The sequence below is a fragment of the Argentina silus genome (assembly GCF_951799395.1).
Source record: "Argentina silus genome assembly, chromosome: 4".
Lineage (NCBI taxonomy): Eukaryota > Metazoa > Chordata > Actinopteri > Argentiniformes > Argentinidae > Argentina > Argentina silus.
Genome location: NC_139658.1, coordinates 16,417,794 through 16,431,367, shown reverse-complemented (window position 1 = coordinate 16,431,367; position 13,574 = coordinate 16,417,794). Strand labels below are relative to the sequence as shown.

The 13,574-nt window shown below is 42.2% G+C and overlaps 1 protein-coding gene across 1 annotated transcript; it reads right to left on the bottom strand.

Annotated features, from left to right (window-relative positions):
* Positions 1–635: 635 nt before the first annotated feature.
* LOC310803886 (constitutive coactivator of PPAR-gamma-like protein 1) lies at positions 636–13,224 on the bottom strand. The gene is made up of 17 exons (XM_083668838.1): positions 12,487–13,224; positions 10,851–11,097; positions 10,681–10,763; positions 10,049–10,177; positions 9,319–9,409; positions 8,352–8,449; positions 7,990–8,246; positions 7,515–7,602; positions 7,211–7,432; positions 6,791–6,962; positions 6,374–6,623; positions 6,022–6,136; positions 5,086–5,295; positions 4,571–4,760; positions 4,281–4,419; positions 3,806–3,902; positions 636–2,490 (listed from the first exon to the last, which is right to left on the bottom strand). The coding sequence occupies exons 1-17, from the start codon at positions 12,958–12,960 to the stop codon at positions 2,182–2,184; spliced, it is 3,171 nt and encodes a 1,056-aa protein (XP_083524964.1). The 5' UTR covers positions 12,961–13,224; the 3' UTR covers positions 636–2,181.
* Between the last annotated feature and the right edge of the window lie 350 nt (positions 13,225–13,574).

Sequence of the window (13,574 nt, the reverse complement as noted above, 5' to 3'; positions counted from 1 at the left end):
ACATTTTCGCGCTTAAATATGAAGATTACAATTTTTGAATGGAGAGAATGATATAGCATTTCCTAATTTACACATCTATTTCTCTCACTTTGTTTTCTTCCTCTACCTAAATAAAATTGTGCAGATAAATTAATACATGAATTCATACCATCATTTTTTAAAAACTCTCCATTAGCCTTAGGATAAAAGTAGCCTAGAACATGGTGGTCATTACAATCTCAAGGTCTAGTGTACTTACAATTTTTTTTATATCAAATAATGTAATTAATGATGTATCAGTTGAGGTGAAAATTCACTGTCCCATTTCCAGTAGGTGGCAGGCACAATTCTTAAATGTTGATGAACCAGTATACATTTGCGGGTTGGATTGAATTCCCACTGAAATATACTTTTTTTTTTTTTTCAGATTGATACTGACATATGATTATGTCTGTCTCTTAAAGTGAATTTGTAAAAGGGAAAAGTAAAACATGTTAACAGGCAGATCATAGCTTAACTATTGTTAAATCAGTTTGAAGCCACATTGTAATGTGCATGCCATAAATAAGTATAAAGTACAAGAGTGAATCTGCAAAGGCAAAGACATGTTCATTGTCCTGATAATAAAGAAAAGCAAGTAACACTGAAAACTGAAATTATACTAAAAGAATAGATTTTTATTAAGCATTGTAAGTTGCATTCAATTGCCTTCAAGTACACCACACCACAATCTGTCAACAATCAAACCCAACAGTAGTTCATTCTTTTACAACCCATGAGTTGGGAAGAAACTCTGATCAACTTACATCAAGGTAACCTATTTAGCTCTTGCGGGCAGGGGACTGGGGAATACACTGTATTTCTGATCACTAATGTGTGATGAAAAGCTTCAGGAGAATTACATGGAAAAGTTAAGTAATGATTCTGGTTCAGAAGTAGAATAAGTTTGAAAACAGTAAAGTAAACATTGACAATTATTACAGGTTTACTTGCTTATGCTAAACTCTCAATGGGAAGGTCAAGCAACTTGCTGACTTGTTTGCAGCTGCAAAAAGGGGGGTAATTTCAGATCAAAGCTTTTTATAAGAGGATTTTCTTTTTTTATCCAGAGAATGTTTTACTAATATTAATGCAGAAAACAGCAATAGAGAACAATAACGTATACAGTAATGAGTACACCAGGGTTAACAATATTCAAAAGTGGCTAGATAACTTTTTGTTTTTCGATTAAATGCAACAGAGGTCAATAATCACACAAATTTAAGGTTAGAGCAAATCAGTTACTGACTAACAGTTAACACCAGTTTTAAGGACTATTACTGATAATTAGCCATTTCTTAAATTTGCAAATGGGCACAGTACTTGTAAGGATGGAAGAAAAAGGACAACATGCATAAGAACTACACACCTTTTAAAATTGTGAACCATGCAAAGTTTAGCTGAAACAGTAGTACTAATGTTCTACATCTGATTCAAGAAACCACATTGATCACTGATGCGGGGCGAATTCTGACACTCAGAGGTCCAGGTTTTTTTTTTAAAGACCTTTTGCATCTCCGTGATTTTTTTTAACTGTTTCTTGAAATGTTACTTATATACCTAACGTATGACTTATACTGTACTGAGCTCATCAGAACTTATGCTGCAGGATTTAATCTACTACAGTTACTTAATTTAGAAAAAAAAACTCAATAAAACCCACAGTGATGACCCATGTGAGAAATGTGGTTCTGTGCCTCTCTCTTCAATGTGAGTTTAATTCTCAAAAAGCATTTACTGTGACAACACAAATTACAATGGCAAATATATGGTGCCAAGTACTGGAAGAGTATCTCAACCTATAAGAACTAAAGAGACTGCCAAATGAAAGCAATTTTCGGTTTCAGTGTTTTAAGAAAGGAAAAATCGCTCTCATTACCAGTTTGAAACATGTGTACTGTAAATATCATTGATGAGTGAGTGAACTGTCTGACTCCTTATACTGTACTAGTAGTATATCTTATATAACTGGTACACGTGTCTTTTATTAATCCATAAAGTGTCATAATTCTTGTTTAACTTGCTGACATCAGAGGGATCCAAATCTCCTCATTTTCTCTTACCGAGAGGAAAAAATGTACATTGACTGTAGGCTTTCCATTTTCCCAGATATTCCTAACCCTATACCCTCTTTCATCCTTCACCCTCTCTACAAAAATAGGTTTACTCTTCTGTTTTTAAGACAGAGGCGCCAAGAGCTTCGTTTCTGTGGCAATCACTGTCTGCATTTAGTGCATTTAAATGAGGATTAGTATTGCACATCTTGGAGTCACTGCTAAAGGCACTTTCAGGTTGGATGAGAGCCCTGCTTTCATCTTTATTCCCATTCAGCTGGTCTGCCTCTTTACCCTCCACTCCGTTCTCGGTGGCCGAACCTTCTGATGACACCGGAGCAGACTTGTCCTCCTCTGGCTTGGGCTTCTTTTTCTCCTTCACCGCCTCATTTACAGAGGCAACATAAACAGGTTTGTTCTAGGTAGGAGGAAAAAACAACAACTGGATTTAGTATTTAGGATCATTTACGGCATATAACAACAAACATGATTTGGTATATAAAAGTACCTAGTAGGGTGGGTTTTATTCCTGCTGGGACCATATATACTGAAATGTATGCACTCACTGCAATGTAAGTCGCTTTGGATAAAAGCGTCAGCTAAATGGCATATATTATTATATTACATTAAAATGTATTTATAATAACTGTTAAAATAAATAAAGCAAACAAAAGTAGTTAGGTCCTCTGATGAGGGCGGGTGGTGGCTAGGCAGAAAAATAAAAAACATAACTTGATATGGAGTGACATAAACCAAACAAAGCTAGAAATCCATTGACTACGACAACTGTGTCATTAGATACACTACCTGTTCATACTACTGTGCAATGTGCAAGCATGGAAAAGACATTAACAGAATCAATAGAGGATGGTGGCTCGATGGGACTTTCGACAGATCACCACTGATGGCTTTTTTGTATTTGGTGAGACTCATCAAGGGACAAAGACTGTTGCAATCAATTCTCATCAATTGTTGGAATGTAATTTTTTGCGCACACCCCCCCCCCCCCCCCCCCCCCCCCGAGACAACACACACGCACTGCACACCCCCCCTCCGAGACAACACACGTGCACACCCCCAGGGAGAACAGAGCGCTGGGCTCTGGGCACAGGGTCAGCCATATTCCGGCGCCCCTGGAGCAGTTAGGGGTTAAGTGCCTTGCTCAAGGGCACAACGGCAGTGGTAGGGACCTGGATATGATGCCAGTAACCCTCCAGTCACCAGTTCACATCCTGGAGCGGGGATCGAACCAGCTCTCGAACCGGCCTCTCTAATCTCCAGGCTACCTCCCCGCCCCAGGGGGGGGACAATTTGAAAATCAAATTCATTCATTGTTAGAGAGCTGTTACAATCGTTTGGCACAAGGACGAAAACAGATGTGAAGGCTGGGTCGAAAGTCCTGCTGGGATACAAAATAGGCAAGACTGAGAGCAATGTGGAAGTTAATTAGTGGTGAAATAAAGGGGCTTCAAACTGCATAAAGGCCTGCTGAGAGGCTGCGGTGTTCATGCTGAAAGCTGAGACAAAGCTTTTGTATACTGTCATTACACTGTAATTAAACATACAGAGAGAGGACAAGAGCTGTATTCTCTCTCATTAAAACACGCAAGAATTCACTTCACATGTTCTAATTCTAACACTATAGCATCAAGCTCAAGGAAATATTCTAAGCACTACATTTTTTCTGAAGAGTACAATAAAAATGTGTTATCATGGCATTGATGATACCTCACCTGGTATGTTCCCTGACTCTTGAAGCCTCTCCCAAGGTATTTGGCTCCGCGACCAAAGGTCCTTATGACTGGAGTCGAAATCACACCCCTTGGACGACTATGGAAAAAATGTCCCTTCCAGTTAAGTTTAGCTTTCGCAGACGTAACACAAACAGTATCTTTATTGCAATTAATTTGTTAACAAATTAAAAGGCTCAAGAATCTAACTTTATATTTATATATTGCATACATTCCATTTAATGTATGCAATATATAATGCACCAAAAATATTCATGTGTTTGCTTGGAAATGTTTTTGCAATATAATATTTCCTATTCAAGCAAACAGAAAAGGATACATTAATTAATTGCAAATTAATTGCACCGGTTTCTCCAAAAATCATTACAACAGAAATCCCTAGTTACCCAATAACATACAGTATGGGGTACAACATTAACAGTGAATGAATCACAATTTCATTCTTCCTGCAGCTTACCCTCTATTTGGTCCACCAACAGACACCACCTGGATGGGGAAGCCGCCTCTCCCACGCCCACGTCGACTACCAGCCCACTGACCCACCACAGTACCAGCTATCTCCAGCTTGCCACCCTGTGAGGAAATTGCTTGAACTCCTAGAGTGGAGGGTGAAACAACAAATGACAACAAAATACAACATTTAGGAGAGGAATTGAGAAAGCTATTGGGGAGAACTGACCATAATCATGAATAACAACCCTCATAGTTCTATTGGTGTAGTAACATCTGTGATCGTTGATCCCTTACCTGGCATGCATCTGCCTCTCCCCTGAGGTGTTAGCATTGGGGGTGGGGGGTAGAAGGGGCAACTGGGTGGGTAGAAAGGCATGCCGTGTGGTGGTGGTGGGGGGAACGGAAGGGGATGAGGAGGGCGAGAGAAGTTCAGACCCTCCAGGATACTCTGACGCATCTTCTCCACCTTAGCAACCTGCTCGGCCTAGGACACAAGAGGAGGAGTATGAAAGCCTCTTTCATGCACGTGCTGCTCCATGAAAGAAAGGAATTCACTTCTGTAAAATCATACTTAACAGTCAAAGGGCCCATGTACTCACTAAATCTCCTATTGCTCTTATCATGGTTCAAAACAAAACATTATATCCTTCTACTTGGCAGACATTGAATGGAAACTGTATCACCAGAGAATGAAACATAGTTCTATCAACAGTTTATGTTACACATTCCACAGCTAGATGACGTGAAAGCCGAGACGAGCTGTGAGAGAATGTGTTGGTGTTGGACTGGTTTGAGTGAAGCTACTGTACCTGACCATCACAGAGGTCAATGAGAGGGGCCTTGTCCCGGTTGGCCCTTATGAGTTTGCTCTGAAGCAGCTTGCCATCAAAGTACATCCATGGACAGCAGTGCTCCCATGGAATGGGCTGGCCACACACGTCATTGGCAAACAGAGCCATGTCCACTCCACTCATAAACAGAGCGGCCAGCTGGACGCCTCGAGTGTCCAGGTTGTCTATCTGCAGGGACAAACATTCAAGTTTTGAAATAGTTCAAATGAAAGAACAACAATGCCCACAACCCCCCACCAAGAGCATTCTAGTCAACCGAGAGCAAAGCACAGAGCAGGCGCAAGCAGCTCATTCACTCAGTCTGCCGACACACAAAAGCTGACAACCTAATCCAGCCAACACACAAATCTAGCAAGCAGAACCTACACAGTCAATCTGCCACATTGCACAGTCACAGGCTGACAGAGCTGACACACAGACTACCAGGACCAAAGCGGACAGCTCGTGTGGATGGTTTACACATATTACAATTAGCCTAGTCCAAAACAAACGCAGAGCTGCAGTGTATTCACAGTTCAATAAAAAAATGGTCTGTAAACCATCCACACATTCAAAACAAAACTCACTCACAGAGCTCAAAAGAGATGCAACACCTTTTCCTGCAAAGCTAGTTCTTAAATGAAAACATGCTTAAACAAAGCATTAGTTTGTTTTGTTCAGCACATTTTTTGCCATCATAATATGAGGAGTGTCCTGGAAAACAAAAGCCCACCACCTTTTAATTGAGAAACACGTTCTACCAAGAGAGGTTTTTCTCTGTCCAATTTCTGACTTTCAGGGCACAGTCGGCAAATAGAACAACCCAACCTTCATAGGTTATTGCCCAAACCGTTTTGATGTCTGCCACTAGGTGCTTCCAGGACACTCCTCATATAATAATCTCTACAAAATCACCTTAAGTTCCTGCAGCTGGTCAGGCTCATATAGTTTAGGAGAAAGTGCTTGGGCTAGGAAAGCGTCAAGTTCGTTACGACGCAAAAGTCTTACTCCTGGCCATTGTAACATAAACCTGAAGTAAAACACAAAGGGGGAAATATTACAAAATACAAGAATTGATCTTAATCAACTGTCTTGATCTTCTTGTGTCTCATACAATGGCCTTTTAATCTCACTCAAGTAATTTAAAAACTCAGCAGTGAGCTCTACCTGTGTGCTATGGTGCGTTATGTGTCAAATAAGGCCACAATCTATCCATTACATGATTTGGCTGCCTCTCTCAAATGGTGCATGAGAGGTCCCCACTCACCGGAGCACACAGCAGAGCACCATTAGGGGTGTGGGGACGTTGACAGGGTTCAGCATGGCCGGGGTGTCAGAGCGCATGCAGGCCAGGAAGGCCCTCATCCTGCGGTTCTTGTCCTCCACAGCCTTGCCCAACCAGAGCTTCTTCAGGTTAGGGCAGGTCCACTCCCAGAAGGGTAGAGCCTCCACCAGCTCTGGCGTGTGTGGAGACTTGCCCTTGTAGGCAGCCCACTCTTTGACAATAACGGGTGGATCTACAAAAGGGATTCAAGGGTCAAAGGGCACATCAAATGGGATGGTTCCAATATTTAAACTTTTTGTCTTTATCATGTGCCTGGACTGCCATGGCCTTCTTCTTGGTATACAGAGCAATAGAATATGCGGTTGAGACTCGGTAAATCTGTTTGATTGCAGTACTCACACTCAGGGAGGCGATTTCTCCTCATGGCAAGCCTCTCAGCCTTCTTCTTGGCCTCAGCCAGACTGAAGAGCACTCCGTAAACATACTGGCGGATAGGCCGGAACAGCTGCACCGCTGAAGGCAGGTCTTTGTTAGCTTCATCTTCAATGGTGACAGATATCTTAATCTCACCCTGCAAAGAGACTATCATTACCTAAGTTTTGGTAGTATACAAAAGACAACAAATGTCTGGCCGCCATTATTTACGCATTCAAAATCTAAACATCGCTTTTCTGTGTAACTGCAACTGTGTACTCGGAAGAAATAAAGCATCCACTCACCACACGACAGAACAAAAAGAAGAGTCCATTGCTCTGTCATTTTACAATAATGAGTAAAATGTTGGCAGTGTTGTGCTTGAATAGCAGCTTATCCCCTGACCTTGGTGAGAACATGGTAGATGTAAGGGTACATGAGACCCTTCTTGTGTCTGTGCTCAGCCACCCGCAGCACCTCAGGGGCCACCACAGGAAGAGGCGGGGTTGTGATGTCCATGTGGTTCCTGGTTGGCATCGAGAGGAGGGATGGAATCTGGGCATTCAGGCTGTGGTGACCACCCATGTCCAACTCCTGACTCACAGAGGAGGTCCCCAAGAGGTCAATCTGAGAGGGAAAGGAAGAAAAGTTTTTAAAATAGTCCAAGTATGTTTTTCTTTCTTTCTGGAGTGTCAGATGTTCAACTTACTTTTGTTTGGTCACCCAGGTCTCCCTCTGGTGTGGTTTCGGATTGATTTCCATTTTTGTCCCATCCTTCTTTATGGTCACTTACATGACTTCAGAAAAAATGACACATTTATCGTCTAGTTTGATGAGGACATCAAATACCTATTGGTATAATGCAATGTTAATGCTTTCAAACACAAAGCCTTGCTCTATGACTTCAGTGTGCGAGCTCGATTTAATTGTTATTTCTACTTTCAAAGTGCATTTATGCATCAAGTGTTGAGTGACAAAACTATCATCATGTGTTGACCGTGTAGCCTGCATAATAATGGTGGTGTGGCACAGAGATGCATACACTCTGGAAAACAACATAAAAAACTATACCCAAGAAAACTACACACCTGCCTTCATGTTGCAGGATTGGTAGTTATTCAGAAGTACTTGAGACGCAGACAGACAGATAGCTATGTACCATTATCAGGCTATATTGTACTCACTTGGCAGTGATGCCTGTGTTGTCCTCGTTCTCAGAGGAGGAGGAGGAGGAGGTGGAGGAGGTGTTGAAGAACGCGGGGTCGGAGTGATTGGGGCTGTTGCCCTGGGCAGGGGTGATGGGAGAGGACCTCTCGTACAGCGGTGTGTGCTTCCCTTCGTGAGGAATGTTGCTGAAGCTGTTCTGATCTGGGAGGCCTTTCCCTACTGAGTCCAGAGCTAGACCAGGCTCTGCTAGAGGGGTTGGGTAGACATGCTGAACCTGGGAAAACAACACCCAAATCATGTTACCCTCACCATGGCATTGCATTGAACAAGAGATGAATGACAAACAACTACAATAATAATTCAGTGTGGTGGGACTCACCCCAGGTTTCACGGGCAGGGGAGCCTGTGGAATGTTGAGCATTTGTGGAGGTGCATACTGTGGCAATGCTGCAGGCACTCCGATCTGATTTGGTCTGACTGTGAGAGGAAACGAAGAGACAAGCTGGTGCTTAACAGTCATACAGCGCAAAGCCACTTCTACTGACAACATAGACTGCACAGCAGTGCTGGGACACAACATTGGGCACTCTGAAGTCATCATTTCACAAATATTAGAGTTGTTCGTTTTAACTGATCTACAGCCTGTCACACACTGCAGAAAGTGGAAAATATATTCAAATAGTCTACTGTCAACCCTGAATTAGACCATTAACACAGCATTCAGGCCAATGAGGAGGAGTTTTTCCAAACTTGCAGCCGCTATGCAAGAAGCCTTTCTAAAGCAGCCTATTTGTATGCACAAAGCATAGCAGCCATTCCAGAGTGCACACAAGGTCTGAGGCAAGTGGGAAAATTTCTCACATTACTGAGAGCTCCTCTGCTCTGCTCACTCTACTGAAAACAAAACCTGCTTTTTAGACCTGGCCATCAGAAAGCTAAAGGTGAAGAACCCTCATATATTACTGCTGAGTGGAAAAAGGAGGGACAGTATAGATTGTTAAACACAGAAGATTACACTACTTGCCAAAGCCAGGGAAAGTTTGGAGAGGCATAACTAGGGTAGACTGGCTTCTGGCCAGCTTATTGAGACAGAGAGAAATGGTCATCCATCTGAGTGATCCAGACCACAGGAAATGTGAGACTTAAATCTCAGCTTGAACACAATGACTCACAACAACCCTTTGGAGCCACCAGTTTTTCAGTTTGCTCTTTTGACTAAACCCTCTTGATGACAGCTTACTACAGCACATCATATGTTCTAGTAATAAAAGGGTAGTAATTATAGACTGAAAGCTAGATCGTATACTGTGCATCAACTCTAAAGAAAGAGTCACCTTTGAGCTTACCTAAATAAGGAGAGAACTGGGGGGGCTTGCTGGCAGCCGAGTAGTACTCCATTGCCTTCTTAAAGCGGACAATTTTGTCATCATTTCTTGACTGTAATAAAAAAACAGCCACATTAAACTGTCATCTTGGAAGGAAGAAAAACAGGCATTTACTGTCTGAGAAGCAGTGAGTCACCTGTTTTCAGGTGCAGCACAGTGATCAAATGATAATGGAAGGACCCAGCCTAAGGCCCTTTAGTTGAAGCCCGTCAGCATGTAGACTAGTTTAATGCAGATTTGCACAATATACATTGTTTATACATTTGCACATGCTGTCTTGGTCTTTCAAGCAAATGGCATAAATTACAGATGTATCAAGGAGATTATTGGTGTGTACAGTTATAACTTGTTAAATAGATACATGAATGTGTGCACACAAAATACTCCCTATATCTGCCTTGTTCAGTCTTCAGATTGTTACTATGGGTGGTGATGGATCATTATAAAGCACAAATCATAGTTTTGAGATACAAAAAGAACAAAGACAATCTTTCCAAAGCTACCTGGCAGTGCAGGACATTTTCTCATCTGGTTGGTATACTGCTGTGCAAATTTGTTTACTACCAATACAATTTCAGCTAATTTGGTTACACCCCTAACAATGTGATAACTCTAATCTGAAATATTTGTATTTAGATTCCCTGTTAAGAATAGTATCATAGGCTTATTGCCTCTCTTAAGTGACCTATACCTGTGAGTGCCTGAAGATGTCTTTAGCTATAGCTTCCAAGTCACTGATGTCTTGCATGTTGCGGACATAGTCAGCCACAGCTTTGATCACGACATCACATGGGGGTAGCACAAGTTGGTGGGCACGCACCTGTGGATAACAAAATGCATGCACATCATCTAATGTGATAATTACAACCATTTTAAACCTGTGTCTGCCACTGACATGAAGACTTTCCTGAAAACTGTATATTAACAAACATTGCATAACACAGTCCACAAATGTGGGTCTCAGAGCCTCATGGGGGAGGGGGGTGGGGGGTGGGGAGCAACTCTATCTCTAAGAAAACACTACCATCTGCCAGGCAATATCAGTGCCCAGATGAAGACCTCTATTCTTGAATTGTATAACACAATTTTAGGTTTCTTAGTTACAGAGGTGCAATTGGGAAGGATTGTATAGTTCTAAGCAGTTTCTTGCCAAATCTAATTCCTCACCTGTTGACAGGGAAACCAGTACCTGTTCAATTTGCAAGATCAAGTGACATGATTTAATCAAAAATGCATGTTATTCATGGTCTGACATCTAATAGATAGACAACCCAAGGAAACACACTGAGACAAATGTAGCTAAGCTATCAACTGACTGTTTACCTTCAAAGATGCTAATGGATGCTCTGGACCAAGTAAACTCCAGTGAAAGGCAGCCAAGTCTTCATCAGGCAGTATGTGATTACCTGCAGTAAAATAATAAAAGGGTCATTAAACAAACACCTCTTAGATTTGTTTTGTGACAGTTTGAAGCGATATTATGTCTCACCAACCTAAAAGTGATGCAAAGATGACAAAGCGATTTGGATTGAGATCAAGCTGCTTTGCCACTTCATGCATCAGGTACTGGCTGGTGGTGAGGCTTTTGCCATTGCGACTCAGTTTTAGGGCGTGGGCACTGAAGTAGTAGGGGATGTTGCACAGGGCGTAGTCAGAGTCATAGGCCACCAGGCCATGGAACCCGTTCTCTCTGTATAAGGCTATCACTTCCAGGTGGTGGTCCTCTATGCTCTGGACAACCTGGTAAATGACACAAAGACAGGGATCCCAATTAGAGGTGTCTGAAGTGTAAAAAATAATCTCTCAGCACCAAATTCTAGCCAAGTCAAGTGAAGCCAATTCAAACAGGATTCCTGACCAGGCAAAGTAAGTAATTATAGCGCATAATATCAATGAGTAACGGTCAGATTCACGACTGAGTGCTGAAAGCAGACATCACATCAAAAGCAATGGGCCATAGGCCTTTTTTAGTCATCCGCTAGACATACTCTTACATTTGTTGCTAAAAGGGCATAGATAACTACATCTATAACTCAAAGAGTAGCACAAAAAATAAATCACAGTAAAAAATCAGAGACGAAGTGGGTGATAATAAAGGGGATGTTCGGTGAACCTACGTCTATGCCTATTACCATATGGAAGAGTCTAATAACTGCAAAATATTACTCAGGTCTTCCCCAATGCTGTTATAGTTTACCCATTTCAGAAAAGGGCCCTAAAGTTGGTTCAGGCCTGTTGGCTGTGGCTCAAACTCAGAGCAGAAGTGACGTGTGCTCCCTGCATAGAGCAAATTATATTTCTATGCTTCCTCTGCTCTGAACTTGGTGCCTACACCAAGCAGCCTATTAGAGCAGTATAAAGGTGGGACTTCCAGCAGTTTGACTGAATATCAGTGAAACTCCTCATACAGACTCTCACTTAACATCTTGTGCATGACCACATCATTTTGGTTATGGTCGATTTCGGATGATACATTTTGCAGTGCTGTGTGTTCATAAGTGGGTTGGAGGGTTCAAAATTAGGTGCATATATTTAGCACTACTCTTCTAGTGATATGCTGAGCCTCAATTACACTTTTACTCACTGACATTGCCCGGGATACTCAATACAAGTGGGCTACTAATGTTCCTTGACGAGTAACATTGAATACTTACATTAGCATACATTAGATAACATTAGCATTCTTATCTAAAATAAATAACGCTTTGAGGGACACTCCCACGGTCAACTAAGTCGTGCAAGAAAATGTCCATCAGACTACTGTACACATTGAATTCGAGAATAAAAATATTTGACAATGTTTGTTGTCATGATATAAGCAAAATTGGAGGGCCTTGTAATTCAACTTCAATCACACTTTATAGAGGGATAGCTTCCATGGTTTATTAGCTAGCTACTTAGTGGCATAGCTAGTGCTCGTTCATCCAAGAGAGAAAGTCATTCTGACAGGTTGATAGCTAATAATTCTAGCAACCAACCAGCTGGCTTTCAGCTGCCCATCTTCTTAGCCTGTAAGCTAACTTAGCTAACCATATCTGAAGAGTTGACAGCAAGCTAGCTTACCACTAGACTGATGACAACCAATAACTGAGATTTAGCTACCACTGGCAGTGGCACTGGCTAACTTACCCCGATGTGGAACCTGAGGAGTGCCAGTCGGATGCAGTGGGCCATGCATACTGGAGGAAGAAACCAGACCTTTGGCGGTGGAGTTCCCTTGTTCTGGATGTGGCTGACAATTTGCTGCGCTGTCTGTCTTTCGTTCACCTGTCGCTTGACCCATTCGTGAAGACGGCCTTTCTCCAGGGCGCCATTGAAGCATACCAATAGCTCAATGTTGCCGTTGAAGCAGGCCTTGGATAGGGCTGCCAGGTAACCTAGCATGTGGTTCCACTGGCCTCCGCTCACCCAGTCGGTGTAAAAGCCGCCATATAGCCGGTGGAGACAGTTTTCGGCATCCACTAGCAGCCTGAGCGGACTTTGAGGTGGTCTCTGTCTGCCGCCTCCAACCAGGCTCCCCCGAGCAAGCTTTTGGAGCTCCACCGGTACTACGGCGTTAGGGCAATGCTTTTCAATGTATTCTTGGAAACCCTGCACACCCATGACGACTGTCTTAAAACATGTAGGTTGCAACTAAAACGGTTTTTAAAAAGCGTAAAATTACTATGTAAAAATGGGGGGTTACAAGAAGCCTCTCCCCTTGACAGTAAACCAATTGTATGAATATTGCAGTTGTTGGAATAGTTAAATCCAAAATAAACGAAATCGGGTTACTACTTATGCATTAACTGTTTTTGGTGAGTTCTTTTTTGGTTCATGGCTGTTAGCCGCCATGTGCCGTCTCACGGAGCCATGTCTCTGGATGTGTGTCTGGTGTGCAGAGAAAGAAGCACAGTGACGCAAGGGCACGTACTGTGCTCAGGAAAGGAGGAGTCTGTGTGAGTTCAGTGGGCGCAGTTGGGCACTTTGTAATGAATGACAGGAAAACTGTTGCATCTAGCCATTCAATGTACAGAGAGGAAAAGGGGAGACAGTCATGCATTACAAAAATATTCTAATATATTTCTGCTTGCATCTGCATGAATACAAGGTTGTGCATTTAGGAAAATTATATGGTTACTGTATAAAGCTTCCCAATGGATATTATTATATGGATACACAGACACAGCTGTATTCTCTTGCATTGCATTGTAAAGGGCTGAAGTACTGAAGGACTG